Source organism: Sander lucioperca, chromosome 11 (genome assembly GCF_008315115.2).
Source record: "Sander lucioperca isolate FBNREF2018 chromosome 11, SLUC_FBN_1.2, whole genome shotgun sequence".
NCBI lineage: Eukaryota > Metazoa > Chordata > Actinopteri > Perciformes > Percidae > Sander > Sander lucioperca.
Window position 1 is genome coordinate 33,115,368 of NC_050183.1, and position 20,115 is coordinate 33,135,482.

General features: G+C 39.3%; 1 protein-coding gene across 2 annotated transcripts in view; it reads left to right on the forward strand.

Moving 5' to 3' along the window:
- The window catches only part of mcf2l2 (MCF.2 cell line derived transforming sequence-like 2), a 286,969-nt gene extending 276,691 nt beyond the window's left edge, over positions 1-10,278 (forward strand). Inside the window, exon 34 of one of the 2 annotated variants that reach the window (XM_036007118.1) lies at positions 9,349-10,278. Coding sequence is in view for 1 of the 2 variants with exons in the window: in XM_036007119.1 (XP_035863012.1) it covers position 9,349 (1 nt within the window). In the remaining variant the exon portion in view is untranslated. The remainder of the gene's footprint in view (positions 1-9,348) is intronic. The other variant, XM_036007119.1, reaches the window with a different exon arrangement.
- The last annotated feature ends 9,837 nt before the right edge of the window (positions 10,279-20,115 follow it).

Here is a 20,115-nt window from a genome sequence, read left to right on the forward strand (position 1 = left end):
CAATGAACATTGTCAGAAAAATAAAAAAAACTTTTCTTGTTTACTTGTGTTGGTTAAATCATTTTGTGATTAAATTGGTACATATATTATATATAGAGAGGAGATCTGAATATTGGGCCATTGCATATTAGCATTCTGATGACCATGGCTGACAGCCACCCCCAAGCTGCAGTTTCCATGTTTTCAGCATCATGAATATAAGTTACATACAAGTTAAAGTAAAAAATAAAATTCATAGCTCATGTAGCTCAACATCACTTTTCATTAATGTAAGCTGCTGCTTCTTCTTAATTGCCTTCTTTGTTGTTCAGCCAACAAACAGGGCTTTGTTTTCTCCACAAGACATTCCTTTGTAAATGCATGGAACTGTTAGCCAATCTTTTGTGCGTTCTTAACCATAATCCATAATCTCTTTGCTGTCAAGGAAAAGCAGGTCTTTGTTTTCCTCTTCGAATGGGTTGCCCAGTTCTTCCATTACATTACATTGTTGAGTGAGCAGACATCTTTCCTAAATGCTTTCACACTTGCTGTCTGGTCATTGTGGAGCACCTCATCTCATCATTTTATAAGCTGGAGTGCATCTTCAATATCCTTAATCAGTGTTGAAACCTCAGGGCCAGCTACCATCCACCGCCCCGGGGCACTAGCGTTGTCTGTAAGATCAACTGCACCTCCATTATTCTTGATGCAAGCATTATTCTGCTCATGTGCTTGATAAATGTGGATTGCAGAGAAGACCAGATGGGTCTTCTGAATGGTGAAATTGCCAGTATTAAATTCTCTGGCAACATCTGGGTGTCCTGTTGGTAGTTTGGTCCTGTCAATTCAGTTCAATTAAATTTTATTTATAGTATCAAATCATAACAAGAGTCCATAGGTCTAGACCACACTATAATTTACAGAGACCCAACAATTTCAGTAATTCACCCAAGAGGAAGCATTTAGTGCGACAGTGGTGAGGAAGAACTCCTTTTAGGAAGAAACCTTGGTGATGAGAAAAACTTCCTTTTAGGGAGAAACCTCGGACAGACCCAAGCTCTTGGTAAGCGGTGTCTGACAGTGCCAGTTGGGGGTGTGATGAACAATGGCAATAATAGTCACAATAAAGATAATGGAACAATGACCAGAAATAGTAGTTGTAGTAGTTCATGGCATAGCAGGACGTAGCAGGGCACTACAGAGCGTAGCAGGGTGTAACAGGGCATAGCAGGGCGCGGAGCAGGACCACCGGGGCGGGTGCAACCATGATTTAGGTGCCTAATACAAGGAAATATACTAGGCGAAAAGAAAACATAAGGACTCCAGGGAATAAGCTCCCCAGAGCTAAGTTAGTAACAAGCATTTCTGGGACGAGGATGCACACAGATGGAAAGAGAGAGGAGAGAGAAGGAGGTGTCAAAGGATGTCCGCCGGCAGTCTAAAACTATAACAGCATAATTAAGAGAGACAGGTTAAGGAGAGGAGCCTGGTCGGGCTAGAACTCTCCCCTGCCGGATCGGGCTGTACTGGCCTGCCTCCCTCTACTTTGATTATATCATTGATTATATGGTAGATTAATCTGACAACTATGAAGAGAAGCAGATAAGAGAAGGGGTGCTGCATCTGTAGACATACACCCTCCAAGAAGGAAGCCAATGCAGAAGCTAATACAATAGAAATATGATCTCTTTTCTTAGTTCATGTCAGAACACGCGGTGTAGCATTCTGGATCAGCTGGAAAGTCTTAAGGGACTTATTTGGGCAACCTGATAGTAAGGAATTACAGTAGTCCAGCCTGGAAGTAACAAATGCATGGACTAGTTTTTCAGCATCATTTTGAGCCAGGATGTGCCTAATTTTGGCAATGTTATGAAAATGAAAAAAGGCTGTTCTTGAGGTTTGTTTTAAGTGGGCGTTAAAGGATATATCCTGATCAAAAATAACTAATAAATATAATATATATATATATATATAGTACGGAGACAAGTCCTTTGTCTGAAGCAGTTAGAAGGTTGTTAGTCATTTTCACCAGTGCCGTCTCTGTGCTATGATGCATTCTAAATCCTGACTGAAAGTCCTCAAATAAACTATTGCTATGTAGAAAATCACATATCTGATTAGTGACTACCATCTCAAGGATCTTGGAGAGAAAGGGAAGGTTAGATATAGGTCTATAGTTGGCTAAGATCTCAGGATCGAGGGTGTTTTTTTTCAGAAGAGGTTTTATCACAGCTACTTTAAATGACTGCAGTACATAACCTGTTAATAAAGACATATTGATCATATCTAGCAATGAAGTGTTAACCATGGGTAACGCTTCTTTAAGTAGCCTCGTTGGGATGGGGTCTAAGAGACAAGTAGATGGCTTAGCTGAAGAGACCTTTAACATTAATTGTTGAAGTTCTATAGCATAAAAGCAGTCTAAGTATATGTCAGGTCTTGTCGTTCTTTCTAGCAGTCCTGCGTTTAAAGGTGAACCGTTAGAGGTTGAGGGCAAAAGGTGATGAATTTTATCTCTAATTGTTATAATTTTATCATTAAAGAAGCTCATGCAGTCATCACCACTCAGAGCTATAGGAATAGATGGGTCAATAGAGCTGTGACTATCTGTCAGCCTGGCTGCAGTGCTGAAAAGAAACCTTGGGTTGTTCTTATTTTCTTCTATTATTGATGAGTAATAGTCTGATCAGGCATTTCTGAGGGCCTTCCTATAGGTCAGGGGTCATCAACTAAATTTTTTCCAAGGGCCAGAATGTTTCTAAGCAGACACTCCGGGGGCCAGACTTACAAATAAAGAAAATCAAATTAATTTATACCTAATACGCCTATTCTTGTTTGAAATTTTAATTTTTTTACTGAATTAATGCTATATTTAATTTTTTTACATTAGTGTGAGCAAACCCCTAAAAAACATGGAAACTCCATAATGATAACTAGCTCTTTAACTAGAAAAAGATCTCAGACTAGGAAGCAGTTCACTGAGGAGTGATGGTTAAAGTCTGTGATTAGGAAACATGGTAGTAGTATGCAGCGTCCTGATTGGTGGAAAATGCTTGCAGAAAGAAATGGCTGTTGTCAGGTAATGGTGAATGATGAATGGACTGATAAGCAGGCTATGCATTCGTCATGTATGCCCCATTTGCAATGAAACGATGCTGATGCAAAATAATACAACATCATCATCAACAATGAAGAACGCGAACATAACGATCGCGTCATTCACGTGCATATTAAGTAGCCACATGCATCTGTTTTGGTCTTATAATACATCCATAGGTTTACAGCTCCAGCGGAGAGGATGGCTCGTTCAGCCAGCGTTAAATTTATAAGAATTTGTCCAAATTTCAAGATTCCCAGCAAACTAAGATAAACAGACTACAAACAGACAGATTTTGTTTTAGCTTGTTTGTAAAAATTCGCTATTTGCAGAGTAGAGCTGTGTTTACGTAAAACAGCGCGATGGACAAGAGTGGACTGAGCAGACAGAGCAGATTGAAATATCGCTTTCTACATGTTTATGCCTGTCTATACAGGTGAGTGCATTGATAAGTATTGACTTTTTACTCACAAAAGTTTTATTGTAGCCTACTTACAGTAACGAGACTAGCGTGAGTTGATCTGCCCCAGCGGCCATTGGTTATCCTCTTTGTATCGTTCCCAGTCAGGTACTGCGTGTTTTAACGCACACACATCTCGGCTCAGCTGAGCACAGGCATCGCTGTGCAGAATCCCGGCATGTGAATAGAGATGCAAAAACAGGGGCAGGAGATTCATACAGTAGCATATTCGAAAATAAATTATAAGCGCAAACTAGAACTGCAAGCAGTTATGACAGTGCCCAAGCCACCCACGGCAGTCGGCCTCGGCGCACTGGGGAGCGCGCGAAAGCGGAACCCGAAGCCTGGCAGCGGGGAGGCAAACGTCGGGAAATATCGAGAGGTGTGAGCCGTGACGTCTGCGGTACGTCGCCGTTGCAAATGTAGCGGTTAAGTTCATCTCCATGCATATACAGATTTCGTGCTGATCCGTCGCATGGCCTAGGACGAGTTCGAAAAAGTTGGTTTTGCGCATTGCGCGATATATATCTATATATATCTATATATATATATAGATATATATATATATTTTATTTATTTTTTTTAAGGTTTTTGTATGGACTACCTTTAAGAATGCTCTACAATAAACAAACTTCTTAACCCCCCTGACCACAGGGGACAGCAGAGAGAAATGAGAGAGTGACCGAGGGTGGAGGGGGGGGAGGCAGGTGTGGTGGTCAAGTTGTTGCAAATGGCGTCATAGGCACCGATTTATGTTTGGGGTATGTCCTGGGTGCTCACAGGCGCGTGCCCTTTAAAAAAAAAAAAAGGGTAGTTAAACATTCTTTGCATTTCAGCCAAAATTCGTCTACGTTCATTATAGCGCCCCCTAATGGCCGATCTTCGCCAAATTTGGTACAGAGCCTCAGAGCGGCATGCCGTACGAGCACCACAAGTTTCATGTTGATTGCATGTACTGTGGCAGAGATATTGCAATTGCAGATTTCCCATTTAAATGCATTGAGTTATTGGCCAAAACAAATAAACGTTGCTTATAGCGCCCCCTAAAGGCCGATCTTCGCCAAATTTGGTACAGAGCATCGTAATGGGATGTTGAACAATGATCTCAAGTTTTTTGCTGATAACATTTAATTTGGTCGAGATATGATATGATACGTGTGTGGTAGTTAGCTATGAAAATCTGTTTGGTCGTCAAATGCGCATACTTTAACGTAGCAAAATTCCTTGAGTAACTTTTGTTCACGTCCATCTGGAGATGCTACTTACCAGGTTTCGTGCTGATCCATTGCACAGCCTAGGACGAGTTCGAAAAAGTTGGTTTTGCGCATTGCGCGATATTGCGAAAAAACTTTTGAGCGGAAATGGGCGTGGCCTATATCATGTGATTCAGCTTGATTCAAGGAAGACGTGGATGTAAGGATTTCTAATGTGCGATGTGTAATGTGGGACTTAAAGGCAAAAAAAAACATTATAGCGCCACCTAGTGGTGCACATGTGTAATTTTTGGTAGGTGTGGTCCATGACCCATTGTCTATCTACCCTGTCAATTTTAAGTTGTTCACATTAGTGTAAGTAGTAAATTTAGACTTGGGTCTCATAGACCATGCCCACTTTGACCCCTCAGTACCCCACTCTAGGGTTGGCCTCAGGAGTGGGCCTAGATGGTACCCAACAAATGTAAAAATCAGATGAGCGGTTCTTGAGATATAAACTTTTTGTACTTGTAGCGCCCCCTAGTGACCAATTTTCGTAAAACGCGTGGTGGACCTTCATAGGGTCATGTCAAACAAGAATCTAAAGTTTGGCGTTGATGGCATTTATTTTGGCCAAGATATGTCAAAGTTGGTGTTTTCATAGTTAGTTACACAAATTTGTTTGTGTGTAATATGCGCAATTTTTATCTTATCAAAATTCTTTTTATTAACTTTTTGTCAGGCCCATCTGGAGATGCTGCCTGCCAAATTTCGTGAAAATCGGTTACACAGTCTAGGAGGAGATCAAAAAAGTAGGTTTTTGATAAATCGCGATTTTTCACGCATAAAAGTTTAGGCGGAAATGGCCATGGCCTATATCACGTGATTCAGTTCCATCCACGGAACGCGTAGATTTATGGTTTTTGAATGTCCGGTGTACGGTGTGGGAGTTATAGGGGCCAAACGCATTTTTTCTGCTATAGCGCCACCTAGTGGTGTCAATTATGGCGCCTGAGGTCCTTGCAGAGTTTCGGACCAGTCCTGAAAATGCCAACCCCCCACCATGTACGGTTTAGGCTGTAGTCAGAGTTTTAGGCGGAGAAGCAAAATAATCAGTAGAAAAACAATAGGGTTCCACAGCTCCGCTGGAGATGTGAACCGTGTTGCCTTGCATACGCGGTTCCCATGCCCCCTCGGGCTTGAACCCCTAAAAATGCTGAATATGAATAATCTTAGTAAAAACAGTAGGGTTCCACAGCCCTGCTGTGCAAACGGCGTAGCTCTGCTACCGCCGGTTCTTGCAGACTCGGGCTTGGACCCCTAATAAAAATAATCTTAGTAAAAACAATAGGGTTCCACTGCCCTGCTGTGCGAACGGCGTAGCGCTTGCTACTTCCGGTTCTTGCAGACTCGGGCTTGGACCCCTAATGAATAATCTTTCGAAAAACAATAGGGTTCCACAGCCCTGCTGTGCGAACGGCGTAGCTCTTGCTACCGCCGGTTCTTCCAGACTCGGGCTTGGACCCCTAATTATGAACTAGCCTACTTTTAAACACATTTCTAAAAATACATTTATGGTAACACTACAATAAGGATACATTAATTAGCATTAGTTAATGCTTTAATAAGCGTTAACTAACCGTTATTAACAGTTGAATAAATTGTCTAATAAACATTTATTAACAATGCTCATGTTAACTACGGTATTAATTGATGTATTATTTACCATTAGTTGATGCCTTAACTAACTGTTAACTAAGGTGTCTATTATATCATTAGTTAATGCATTTATAAGCAATCAAAATTCTTTAATTTTGATTGCGGTTAATCACAGTTAATCACAGTTAACTAAGGTATCTATTATATCATTAGTTAATGCAGTAATACACCTTGACTAACTGTTAATCACAGTTAACTAAGGTGTCTATTATATCATTAGTTAATGCAGTAATCACAGTTAACTAAGGTGTCTAATATATCATTAGTTAATGCAGTAATAAGACTTGACTAACTGTTAATCACAGTTAACTAAGGTGTATATTTTACCATTAAGTAATGTACTAAAAAGCCTAAACTGGAAATAACAGCTAAAGTGTCTAAGTAAACCCTTAGTTTATGTTAATTAAGGTATTTCCTAATATTACTAGGTGGTTGATAAAGATGTGTAAAGCATGTATGTCTTAAGGTTCACAGCTAAGCCATGTCATTATGAAAAAAACTGTTTTATTGTTTATTTACGGGTTATGGTTGTCCACATACCTTTGTCCACTATATTTGTCCATCCTCCAACATATGACTTACTTTTGGTAGAGGGTGAGATCAGTGAAAAGACTCCATAGTCTCCATGCAGAGGTTTGCTTCTTCCTTTGTCTTCATGTAGACATTAACTTAAAGCCCAACCTATATAAATTATTGAGCATGCTATATTACTTAACCTTAAATGGTCACTTGATTAATGTATAATAATACTGAATAAGCATTACTAAACCATAATTAAACAGTTATTAATGCTGTTTGATAGCCTTATTGTAAAGTTGAGAACATATGCACTTTAACTATCACTTAATTAATATATAATAATACTGAATAAGCATTACTAAACATTAAACAGTTATTAATGCTGTTTGGTAGCGTGATTGCAAAGTTGAGAACATATGCACCTTAACTAACACTTGATACATGTATAATAATACTGAATAAGCATTAATACACCATAATTAAACAGTTATTAATGCTGTTTGGTAGCCTTATTGTAAAGTTGAGAACATATGCACCTTAACTATCACTTAATTAATGTATAAAAATACTAAAGAAGCATTAATACACCATAATTAAACAGTTATTAATGCTGTTTGGTAGCCTTATTGTAAAGTTGAGAACAGATACACCTTAACACTTGATAAATGTATAATAATACTGAATTAACATTACTTAACCATAATTAAACAGTTATTAATGCTGTTTGGTAGCCTTATTGTAAAGTTGAGAACAGATACACCTTAACACTTGATAAATGTATAATAATACTGAATTAGCATTACTTAACCATAATTAAACAGTTATTAATGCTGTTTGGTAGCCTTATTGTAAAGTTGAGAACATATGCACCTTAACTAACACTTGATAAATGTATAATTTTAATAAGTGTGTCTACTAAGAGTGTTGCCAACACATGCACACAAAATACATCAAAACATGTGTAATGACCGGAAATTGTGTGCTATCATTTGAATAAGAGATTTGGCGCACGGTTTTTACAAAATCGGCAAAAAAAACACCGCAAAATTTCCCATATACTTTAATGGGAAATCTTCAGGAAATAGCTTAACATGGCTCAAAACAACCCCTCTTTGGGGCCATACTGGGCATTCTGATATCAAGCTCTGTTTCTACCAAATCATAGTTTATGTATTGTCCAGTTTTCAGACCTTTTCAGATTTTCCAATGTGTGTGTATGGGGACGGAATGTTGAGAGCTAGAGGGGAAGACAGATGGGGGAGCTGTAGTACGATTCTCTGAATTTTTTTCCAAAGGAAATTTTGTGCCTGGCATACATGTAACTTTGGAATCCACCGGACCTAAACTTTTGGCTCTGTTCATACCAACTGCTGATAGAAACAATGAAAAAAAATTGAGCCGCAGTACGATTCTGTGAATTGTTTTCCAAACAAATTGCTCTCTCCCCTACAGTTTTCACTCTACATACATCAGGGTTGATGTTGCAGACATGTTCAGACTGTTTCATACCAACTGCCGATAGAAACAATGAAAAAAAATATCTGGACGTACGCAGATGGTTCCCTGTTTGTTACCTGCTCTGTGTCACATATATTTGACACCACAAACACCAAAAAAAATCACATCAATGTGTTCGCCAGACTTTTATCTCTCTTGTGATGATAAAATTTTGCCATTTGGACCCACCATTTTTGAATTACAGAACAAACTTAAGTATAATTATCATTAAATGGACATGTTTGACCCATGGAAGATGTGAAGAAGAAGTGCGAGCAGGCGGCTGAGCCTACGCACCGTCCCGTGGAATAGCGGTGCAGGCGCTTCAGTCATATTGTGCAGCACAATATTTGTAGTTCTGCACTACAGAACGGCTGTGTCTGTGCCTGCCCTGTGGGGATAGAGATTTTTGTGGATTTGTTGGCATCTGTCGCTCAAAAATTATATGTGTTATGAACTTTATTTTTTAACAAAATTGAGCTCAAGGTTTTCAAAAAAATTGGTGGGTACCCATCGTCCCCACCGAAATCGACGCCTATGCATACATTGTGAGAAATAAAAAATCAAAAGAAACGGTAAGTGGTACTACGCTGTACTCTAGTCTTGGATATCTGGCCTGTATGCATTTGTGGTGACTTGTAAGCCCATCCATCCATTCCCTATTGCTTTTTAACAATGCTGTGTGTTACATTGTCATCATGCAGCATGCAAGAAACTATCTACTGTGTTAATAAAAAAGTTCTTAAAATATTTAGCTACATCATATTGCCTGGTGATGTACTTAACTGCACATTCCACATACCTTTGAGAATTGCGTGAATTCATGCACATAATTTCATTCAAATTGTTTGAAAAACACTGACTTGAATCTTTCTTTTTCTCAGATATCTTCAGCGATCTGTGTACAGCAACGCTCTCTGAATCGGGCGGAAATGAAGCAAGTACGTGAGGAGATATGTCTCAAGACTTGGACTACACCATGTTTCTTGGATCACGACCATGGTTCCTCAGCTGTAATTTCCTAAACTGGACTTTAAATATCAACAGCTATTGGTTTTCTACTTGTAGGTCTTCATTTTGGACTACATATATGGCCTGCTGTTGTTTTTTAGCTGTAGTTTCTCATGTTTGACACATTGAAGCTTCTTTAGTGAAGCCTCTGGAAAAAGATGGAATGCCTGAATGGAACAGTGGGAAAGCCATAAAGGACGTTTTATTTAAGGAAGTACCAGCTGTCATCTATAGAGAACTGAAGATTGTGTGGATGTGGACACTGAAGTTTACATCTAAAATTGGATGTAAACAATTGAAAAAATGCAATTCCTGAGTGGTTGGGCTGAATGCCTCAAAACTCAAATCTTATTTCTGACTTGGATAACCTTAAGTAATGTATCATCATCATCAATCATTTTCCTTGTTTTGCTGCTACAGTGTGCTGAAGAAAAACTCTTGCAGACAAGGTTCTGCCTCTGCTGCAGCCACCTGAACCTTCCCAGAAGAACTTACTTGCCTTTCTTCACACAGGTAGCGGAGAGCCCCCACATAATATTATTACACCACATCAGACCCAACGTGTCCCACCCTGTAGACTTAAAAATCACCTGTATAAATTGTGAGGTTCAGTAAGTCTCCCGGCAATCTAAACCTAAATCAGCATAACTAAAAGGCACCAGCCTTTAGTTATGCTGATTTAGGCAAACCTGAGCCAGCCCTAAATATAAGCTTGTCAAAGAGATAAGTTTTAAGCTTACTCTAAAACATGGAGACCGTGTCTGCCTCCCGAGCTGTTTCCACAGGAGATGAGCCTGGTAGCTGAAGGCTATGGCTTCTATTCTACTTTTATTATATTTACTTTTATTCTACTTTTAATAATAATAATAATAATAATAATAATAATAATAATAAGTAATTACAATAGTCCAGCCTCAAAGTAACAAATGCATGGACTAGTTTTTCTGCATCTTTTTAAGACAGGTGTGCCTACATTTTTGCAGTGTTACCCAGGAGAAAGAAAACATTATTATTATTATTATTATTATGAGTTATTAGAATTACGTCCTTGCGTTATACATTTCTACTTGTATTTGTGTTTTATATATATACATCTTTGTTAGAGATCCTCCCATGCTGAGTATCAATGAGGACATGTTTTGGAAGGTTAAGATTTAGTAGATGAATAGAAGAGCTTTTATTGGGGTCCAAGATGTGGTTCTCTTGATTAAATACTTATTATGTTTGTTATAATGCATTTACATATTCATATATAGCAGACATAACAATGATATGGGGGATACAGGAATATAACACTGTGTATATTAACTGTGTCTAGACCAGCGAGTTACTTTCTTTGTCTGTCTGCCCTCCGCTGCCAAGCAAGGTACTGTGCATAGGTAGCTTGTTTGTCTAAGGCAGCTTTCTACTGTATCCAGAAACAGGGTTGATGACCCACAAACAGTGAGTGCAGGTTGTAAAACCATATAAACACAAATTCATAGAGCTGAGCATGACTGCAGAGTTGGGTGACATTTATCTGTGGATTTGTCACTAAAAGCTATCCTTTTCATATTACAAATAGTCATTTGACCCATTGTTTATATACAATTTGATTGGTGAAGCTTTAAAAAAAACTTTAAAAGGTATTTAAAAAAGTTTACTATGTCAGGTATGCAACAATTGGTGCAACAATTGAGAACATCTCATTTTAAAGGAATGATAATGACAGCTAAGTTATTTTTCAGAAGAAAATGCATTTAGGAAATAAATCAATCGTAATGTGTTTATTTGTTATACATGCACAGTGAATGGAAGACAGAAGAAGCCAAATGGCTTTTGATGGAAATTAAGCATTACTGCCACACATCTGTTCTTTAGATGAATGGGTGTATATTGGGTTTCGAGAAACAAATGTAAATTGGGTTTCGAGAAACAAATGTATCTCTGTGACATGTTGTGCTACTTGGAGTCATCTCTAGATAATGGGATTTTTACTAACAAGCTTTTTGAGAACATTTCACACTTTGAGTAGCTGTATGCCAGCAATTTAAGCATTGTGTTTCGGATTTGTGTGCATGTAAACACTTGTAGAATAACTCGATAAGATGTTATCGAGACAAGCAGAAACCTAGATATGAATAAGCTGTTGAACTTAATATCATATAGGCTTAATACCATTGTGAGTAAGCTCATCTTCTTTTTCATGATTACCATTTTTATTTTTATTATTTTAACAGAACACACAAAACATACCATTTGAAACATGAACATACCCAGACAAAAATCAAGAAAAGTTGACACATGAACTACAATATTCAAGACCATACAACAACATAAAATAGACACACTAACAAAATGAACATATGTATAAATAACAACTCCATAAGCCCATCATACACGTATCTCCCCAACACAAAGCTTCTTAGGATCCCTCCAGAAAGCTCAAGTACCTTCCCCATTTCCTATTGTAGACATCCAATCTGGTAAAATGTTTATATGACATCTTTTTAAACGCCGCCACTCTAGCCATTTGACAAGTCCACTCCTAAATTGACGACACCCCTTTATTCCTTCATCCTCTTAAAATAATCTGTCAGGCTATTATTAAACTAGTTTGGACCCAACTTCATATGTACTTATCTATTCCATTTAGGACTGATCAATCTCCTAGAACAAATAATCTTGGGCTGAATGGAACCTGGGTCGCTGCAATCCGACATTCCTGGACTTTATCACAGTACCATAGGACAATGAGTAAGCTCATTTTCAAAGAAAATATTCAGAACATTGTTTTAATTCACAAGCGCAGATTGACCTGCTGATTTATCTTCAAATCCACATAGCATCGGCTCATGGCTTGCAGTGTTCAGACATATATTCGATCCGATACCAAATTGATTGTATTCTAACCTTGAAATTGAAAGGAAAGGAATTGAACCTGAACACACTGTAAAAAAAACGCGGTCTCTAGACAGCCCAGGCTCCACAAACAGCAACAAAAACAAACGCCAACCTGCACCACGAAACATAACAAACAGTGTTCCAGCCAATCCTTTTTGCCGGTTGACAAGAAGGATTTGGGGGTGGGGGTTGGGGGGTTAGTACGCGGAAGGGAGGGGGAGGGGACGGGATGAGGAGGAGGGAGGGGCAAGCTAGCCTCCGTTTTGTTTGACAATACTTCGAACGTCAACAAGAAGTGACATCACCCAGCATCACTTAGAGCCCTTTAATGAGAGTCTTTTGAAGTCCATGGAAAGCTCTGACACCAGTGTTTTTGTTAGTGAGATGGTAGCATTTGTTACCAATTTGTGAGCTTCATCACCGTAATTTAGGAAGGCTGAAAATCAGCACAGTAAAGTCGGGTAACTGGCTATTTGCTGCAAGTGATATTTTTTAGCGAAATGCTTTTTTAGCAAGCAGCACCTGGGCTCTGTCCTAACATCAGCTTTATAGGTTTCATCTTTTCAAAGAGTATAATAGCAATGTGAAGTGTTAGCTGAAGTGTTAATATTGCCTATTTTTTGGGGTAAATAGCAATTTTTACTGTTGTATTGCTGTACACCATTCCACCTCAGAGGCTTTTTGGCATTGTATTGCATTTCTAATGATGGATTAAATTCTATGGACTATTCACCGAGAAATCCAAAACAGCCCCACTGTATTTACTGATAGATGGCACGCCACGCCACTTAATGGTTGATTTACTCTGTAACTAATTGTAAATGGAAAGAAGAAACCAAAAGATAACAAAAGGCTAAGTATTCAACAGATGACTGAATACAATGCCATAATGTAAGACGTAGTTACTCTGTGAGAAATCTACTGTAACTGGGATCTTTTAAAACAAATCAGAGGTTAAGCACCCTGACTTTGATAAGCAATTAAAAAAATGAATGGATGATGCATAGATGGATAGGTAGATAGGTGGGTAAATGAATGCATGGATGGGTGGGTTGATGGATGTATGGATTAATGGTTGTTAGAAGAGTGGATGTATGGATGATTAGTGAGACAGGTGGCTGGATGGATGTTGGATTAATGGATGAATGGATGACCATAGATGGAGAGGTATATGGATGGATCAATGACGCAGTGATGAATAGCTGCAGTAGATAGATGACTGACTAAATGGATGGATGGGTGGATAGATAATTAGATGTTGGAGATTGATAGATAGATATAGATACTGTAACTGGATTACCATCTGTTACAGAAGGCAGAACTGTTTTAAGTCATAAACATTAATATTAGTCGGATTGTAAATAAATACTCTCCTCCTGAACATGCTGTATATTTTGTTAATCCTATGCTAAATGAAAAATATTGTATCTTTGTAAAAAAAAAATACTTCTATAACTGCATCATGCTGTAATTTTTTTTATTTAACCATATTATTGAATGTATCAAGTCTGTATATTGTACAATCTGTCATTGTAATGTACATATTGATTTATTGTGATAATATGCATTTACAATATGGATTTTGTCACCTTGATCTTTGTATGTTGAAGTCAGTTATTCAAACTTAAAAATGTATGCAATGCTGAGATTTGATACACAGAGGTGCTTGACTAAAAATAAAGACATTTCAAATAGACCGTGTTACATCCTGTTGAAAAAAGGAATGTTACTCCCAGAGCAGAAGACCACAAACAATCAGACATCTTTAGTTTCAGACACTATACCCTAGTGGGCTAACCAGATAAAAAAGTATACAGTTAGTACACATAAAAGCAAAGCAAGGTTTGTGAACAGGAAAAATAATTTGGAAGTAAACTTTAGTGGTTTTGTGTGAGCTTTTCACATTTGCCTTTTCAGTATTTCAAAACATTTTTGCCCGGTCTGCGATGGAGGAACAGCAACGTGATTGCTGAGATTTGGGAGCACATTAAGATTGCTACAATTAAGTCAGAGGAGACAAGAAACACAAGCAGTCAGACTGTTGTAAACAGATCTCAAGGTTAGCCAGACGTAGAAGCAAAAACAAAGGTGGATGATAAAATAAAAAACGGACATTAAAAATATGTCTTGTGCACTCAGTAAATAAATGTATAGTCTCTCAGATGGGTTCAGAATTGACAAGGCTTCTTCATCGTCTTTATGTAGTTTAACTGCAGTTGGTATCCACAAGTGTTGCATTACCGCCATCTACTGGAGAGCGCTGGCTCATCACTTGAGACAAGTTGTTTGTGACCACACGGCGCAGAAAGGATCCACACAAATAGGAGGTTTACAAATATATTTCCATTAAGAAAATATTAAGTTGTTTTACAGATGATGAAATACGAGTTAGAAAATAGAGGCACGGACACAGATACACATTCACAGGCCGAGATTGTGCAGAGATTGTGTCAACTTTAGGGACTGAAAAGACACGCGCCGTGGCCTACAACCCCAGATCTGATGGCATGGTTGAGCGCTTTAACCGGACTCTCATCAAACGGCTGAACAAATCATTGCTCACCTGTGAAGGTAAATGGGATAATGACCTGAAACAGGTGGCTTTCGCCTATAACAGGTGTCCACACCGGCACCAACTACACCCCCTACTACCTGATTCATGGGCGGGAGACTTGTGGTGCGGTGGATGTTTTGGTGCCATCTCTGACAGGGAGCTCTGACTTTCCTGCCTCTCATGCTGCTCTTGTGACTTCTTTGGTGGAGAGGCTGGAGATGGCCTTTGGCAGTGCCAGGCAGTGTGGTGCCCACGAGAATAAAAAACTAAACTATGACAAAGCAGCCCATCACCAGCTGTATGCAGTCAGTTACCAGGTGTGGCTGCATGACCCCAAAGAGGACCGCAGGAAACTTACTCCCCACTGGAGGGGCCCCCACTGGGTCACGGCTGTTATGGGCTCTCAGGGGGAACCTGGGCTGTTTCTCAATCTTAAGAATGCAAAGAACGGACTTGTGTTCTTGGGGAGAACGTTCTTGCTGGTTGTTCTTGGAAGAATGAATTTGCAAGTTCACATGCACACAAAACGCTGTTGACAGTCTGAGAGGATGCGTTCTTGCTGTTATTGCGCAGCAACCCCAGCACAGAGGCTGCCTGCAGTGCTCCAAAATTACAGCTAGAAATAAAAACCACAACAATATAACCACTCCATTTTATAATTAAACAAGCTCCAGACAAGAAATGGTATAGCTCAAACACCCCTTATATTTCAAAACAGCGGAATGCTATCCCTACTAATATTAGGGTATTAGTTTAAGTCAGTTTCAAGTCAAGTCATGTTTCTCTGAATGGATATGCACTGGCATGTCCTAGGTGTCCATATTAGTGTGTGGAATTATCATTTTTATATTATTATAGTGCACTGTATATGTCCAGGGACAGATAATTATATATAACAATTATAAACAATGGTGTCTCCCCTTAAGTCTAAATAACAAGCCATAGCATGTTACCACTTTATGTACAACTTTTACTTACCATACTGACACTCAAATTATTTATTTTTTTCAGGAAAAAAATACACCAAACAATAAGTATGAACTAAATACTAAATATAATGTATATACATTATATGTAGTATTTAGTTCATACTTATTGTTGTACATGTCATAATTTATTTACAAGCCTCTCAAAGGGAGACGGGTATCTCTCTGCCCTGTCATATGCTCTGTGTGAGTGTGACTGCCGGCCAGCGAGCTTGTTAAGCCCGAAAGCCTTTATGGAGTTTAACTCTGAAAACGCAGTTAACCACAGGTTCCTGTTAATCTTTTGACGGACATGTGTTGTGCTCCAGTCCATAGCGGGGTCTTTGAGCATGACTGACCCCATGCTAACGACCCCAGCAGGCACTAGGTGGCTGTTTATGGAGCTTCTACACTCAGAAAACGTCAGAGCAAATGCGAACTTGTGTATTGGAACAGTACTTTAGCCACAGAAGATGACGTTTTACAGGGAAACAAGATACAAGTACATATAAGAACGCAGATTGACAAATGCCAACAAATAGAATAGAACAACAAATAGTTGTTGTTCTATTGTTTTAACATTTCACAGTTTCTGCCTTCAGCACAAATGTTTCCAAGTAGATGATGTGTTAGTGCTCCTTGACCTTGGAATTCCACAAGTTGCTATTCCCTGATAGTCAAAACTAGAAATCTAGACGCACCCTAGCGACAGCAAATTTAATTTGCAGCCAGGGGGGTCTAGGCACTCTCCGTTGGCTTGCGAGCTGGAAAAAACAAACTCTGGTCAGGCCAATCACATTGTGTATAGAGTCGGTAGATGGGCTTATGGCTGCTGCTGCTGGGAACAGCGGTCTTCTTGAAGAAAAGAACGGCACTGAAATCATTCTTAAATAAGGAAGATGTGTTCAGAGTTTTGCCGACCGGATACAGCAAAAGTTTAATCTCTCAACTAGCTTCACTACCTTCTTCGTTGCTCTGCCTGGTTGTAGCGCTATCCCAGAGGGAATCTGAAAGACAACCGTTTATCCCGCCCCTCGGATTGAGCTCCGTCAATGGTGAGTTCCGTAATCCCAGCGGTGAGACACCTGAAAAAATTTAACTTTGACTAACTTTATAAGGTTTTGGGTTTTGCTTTGCTTTCCTACTGTCACATTTGGTCACATCATTACAGGGCCAAGTGGTTACGTGCGTCGTAGATACCGTGCAAGTGGCAGTTATCCCCAAAGCTCTCCGTGGACTAGCGGCACTGCCGGACCCGCTCGCGGCGCCCTGACTGCTGCTGCTGCGGGCGGAGATGAGAGCCCAGCTGCTCTGACGCTTTACGGCTGGCTTCCAGCCTGGTATCATTCCCTGAATGTCCATTCCGAAAAGCATCTCAGAGAGAGGGTGGTCCAACACAAGGAGTACAGACCGAGCGTCAGGTGTTGGTGTCCCACCTAAGCTGCACACAGACCGGCTGCAGTCAATGGCAGAGGTTGACATGTGATCTCAGCCGGCATCAGCTCGGTCCTCTTGTGGGTGTGGGAGTTTTTTTAGTTCAGTTCAGTTCAAATTTATTTATATAGCACGTTTGAAAACAACCATTGTTGACCAAAGTGCTTAGCAAGCTCCAAAAATCAAAGAGATAATATACACAAATAATATACAATACAAAATAACCAACAGTAGAAAAAGGTCAAGATATCAAAGCTCAACTTGAATTGAAAGCCAATGCATAGTAATGGGTCTTAAGCAAGGACTTGAACGTTTCAATGGTCCGAGCTGTTCGTACATGAATAGGTAGACTATTCCAGAGGTTTGGAGCAGCTACTGAAAAGGCTCGGTCACCTTTGTTTTTTAACCTGGATCTGGGCACATCAAGGAGCATCTGATTGGAAGACCTCAGTGCTTTGACAGGTGTGTGGACATGTAAGAGCTCCGATAAATAAGAAGGCGACAACCCATTTAAGATCTTGAAGACAATTAAAGAATCCTAAGGGATCATCCACGATACGGTACCGTACGAAACGGCACCTCTGATTAATATTTAGATAATTTGATAACGGTTTAATTTAGCCACTTACTGATTTTTGCTGCTAAAAGGTAAGTAGTTAGCCATCACGGGGGTGTCTTTGGTGTCTTTGTAGCCTTTGCAGCAGGTTTTCTATCCAGCCTGGAAGTTGTGCCTCTTTTCGGAGTTCTTCAGCAATAAATCCAAATGCTTATATCCAAGATTTATCCACTTGATGTCCATAATTTATCAATTTTCCATCATTTGTGCCGCTAGCTCGATGCTAGCTGCCATTTTGAATATCCCATGATGCTTTGCGAGATTGTGTTGTCTGTACATCTTTCAACCAATGGGAAGGCAGGTCCGTCATACAAAGAGTATATGGAGTTGAAAGATGGATCACTCCAGTGAATCCGAGCGAGAACAAAGGCTAAAGAGTGTAAAGATAGGTCACTCCAGTCTATTACCGTTCTACAGAGAAGATTGTTTTGAGATGTGGCACACATTTGGGCCTTTTTTGAAGAAATGTAAATAGTTTGTCCTTTTACATGAGTTATAATGTTCATTATGTTTATTTTTGCACTGCATGACTCCAAATATATAGAACTGTTTTAGAACATTGCTGTGTGTGTGATTTCAATAAATATGACATTATTATTTGATTATTGGCATAAGTGAATGTCATGAGGGCAAAAGCGTCTGGACTTTTTTTGAAAAGATTTATATATTTTGTCAACTGTATAAGTTATAATGTTTATTTCTCCACAGTGTGACTCCTAATACATATGGGAACTGATTTAGACAGGAGATTGGCTTGGCCTTTATTGATATGTGTGTGATATCAATATATATCTGTGAGATTCATGTTCCGTTTTATTTATTTATTTGTTTTAAGGTCATACAACCTATTTTTACATTCAAGTGACCTCACTGCAGCACAAATATTCTAATAGCCCAGTTTTTCCTGAAAAAAATTATGTCATGAATTGACTGTAGACAACAGGGTTGATGTTTTACAAGCTTTTTTAGAAAATAAAACCAGACGGACAACGAACTGTAAAAATGACCTTAGGTTTCTGAGCGTTAATACAATTTTAAATTCAATCCTGAAACAAACAGGAAGCCAGTGGAGCGTGGCCAAAACCGGTGTAATCAAGATGAATCACATGATATAGGCCACGCCCATTTCGGTTTTCGCAATATCGCGCAATGTCTAGAACCAACTTTTTCAAACTCGTCCTAGGCCGTGCGACCTATCTGCACGAAACCTGGTATGTAGCATATCCAGATGGCCCTGACCAAAAGTTACTCAAGGAATTTTGCTACATTAAACTATGCGCATTTGACGACCAAATAAATTGTCCTAGCTAGCTACGACACACATATCATATTATAACTCAGCCAAATTAAATGTTATCAGCCAAGAACTTGAGATCATTGTTTATCATCCTATTAAGATGCTCTCTACCAAATTTGGCCAAGATCGGTCTTTGGAGGGCGCTATAAGCAACGTTTATTTGTTTTGGCCAATAACTCAATGCATTTAAATGGAAAATTTCCAACTGCAATATCTCTTCCACAGTAAAAGCAATCAACACGAAACTTGTGGTGCTCGTTCGGCATGCCGCTCTGAAGCTCCGTACCAAATTTGGCGAAGATCGGCCATTAGGGGGCGCTATAAGCAACGTTTATTTGTTTTGGCCAATAACTCAATGCATTTAAATGGGAAATTTCCAACTGCAATATCTCTTCCACAGTAAAAGCAATCAACACGAAACTTGTGTTGCTCTTTCGGCATGCCGCTTTGAGGCTCAGTACCAAATTCGGCGAAGATCGGCCATTAGGGGGCACTATAATCAACGTAGACCAGTTTTGGCCCTTTTACTCAATCGATGTTAATGACATATTTGCAATGGGATTGTACCACAGACCTTGCAGCTCACAATTATCAATATTTACTGATATTTACCTCCTCCTGTTAGGTTTTGGTTTTTGCTTTCACGTGCTCCCCTAGTTTTCTACAATAAACAAACTTCTTAACGCATCTGACAAAGTTTCTACAACCTTCACTGTGGACAAATTCAACTCTTTTCTCTCAATTTTTCAATCCAAAATCAACACCATTCATAGGTGCCGATGCCGTGGGTGCTCCGGAGCTCGAGCACTCACGGAAAATACTGAGCAGCCACGTGTGCCAGACTGCCAGTAGGTTACATTCATTTAAAATTAATTAATTTAAATTAATTAA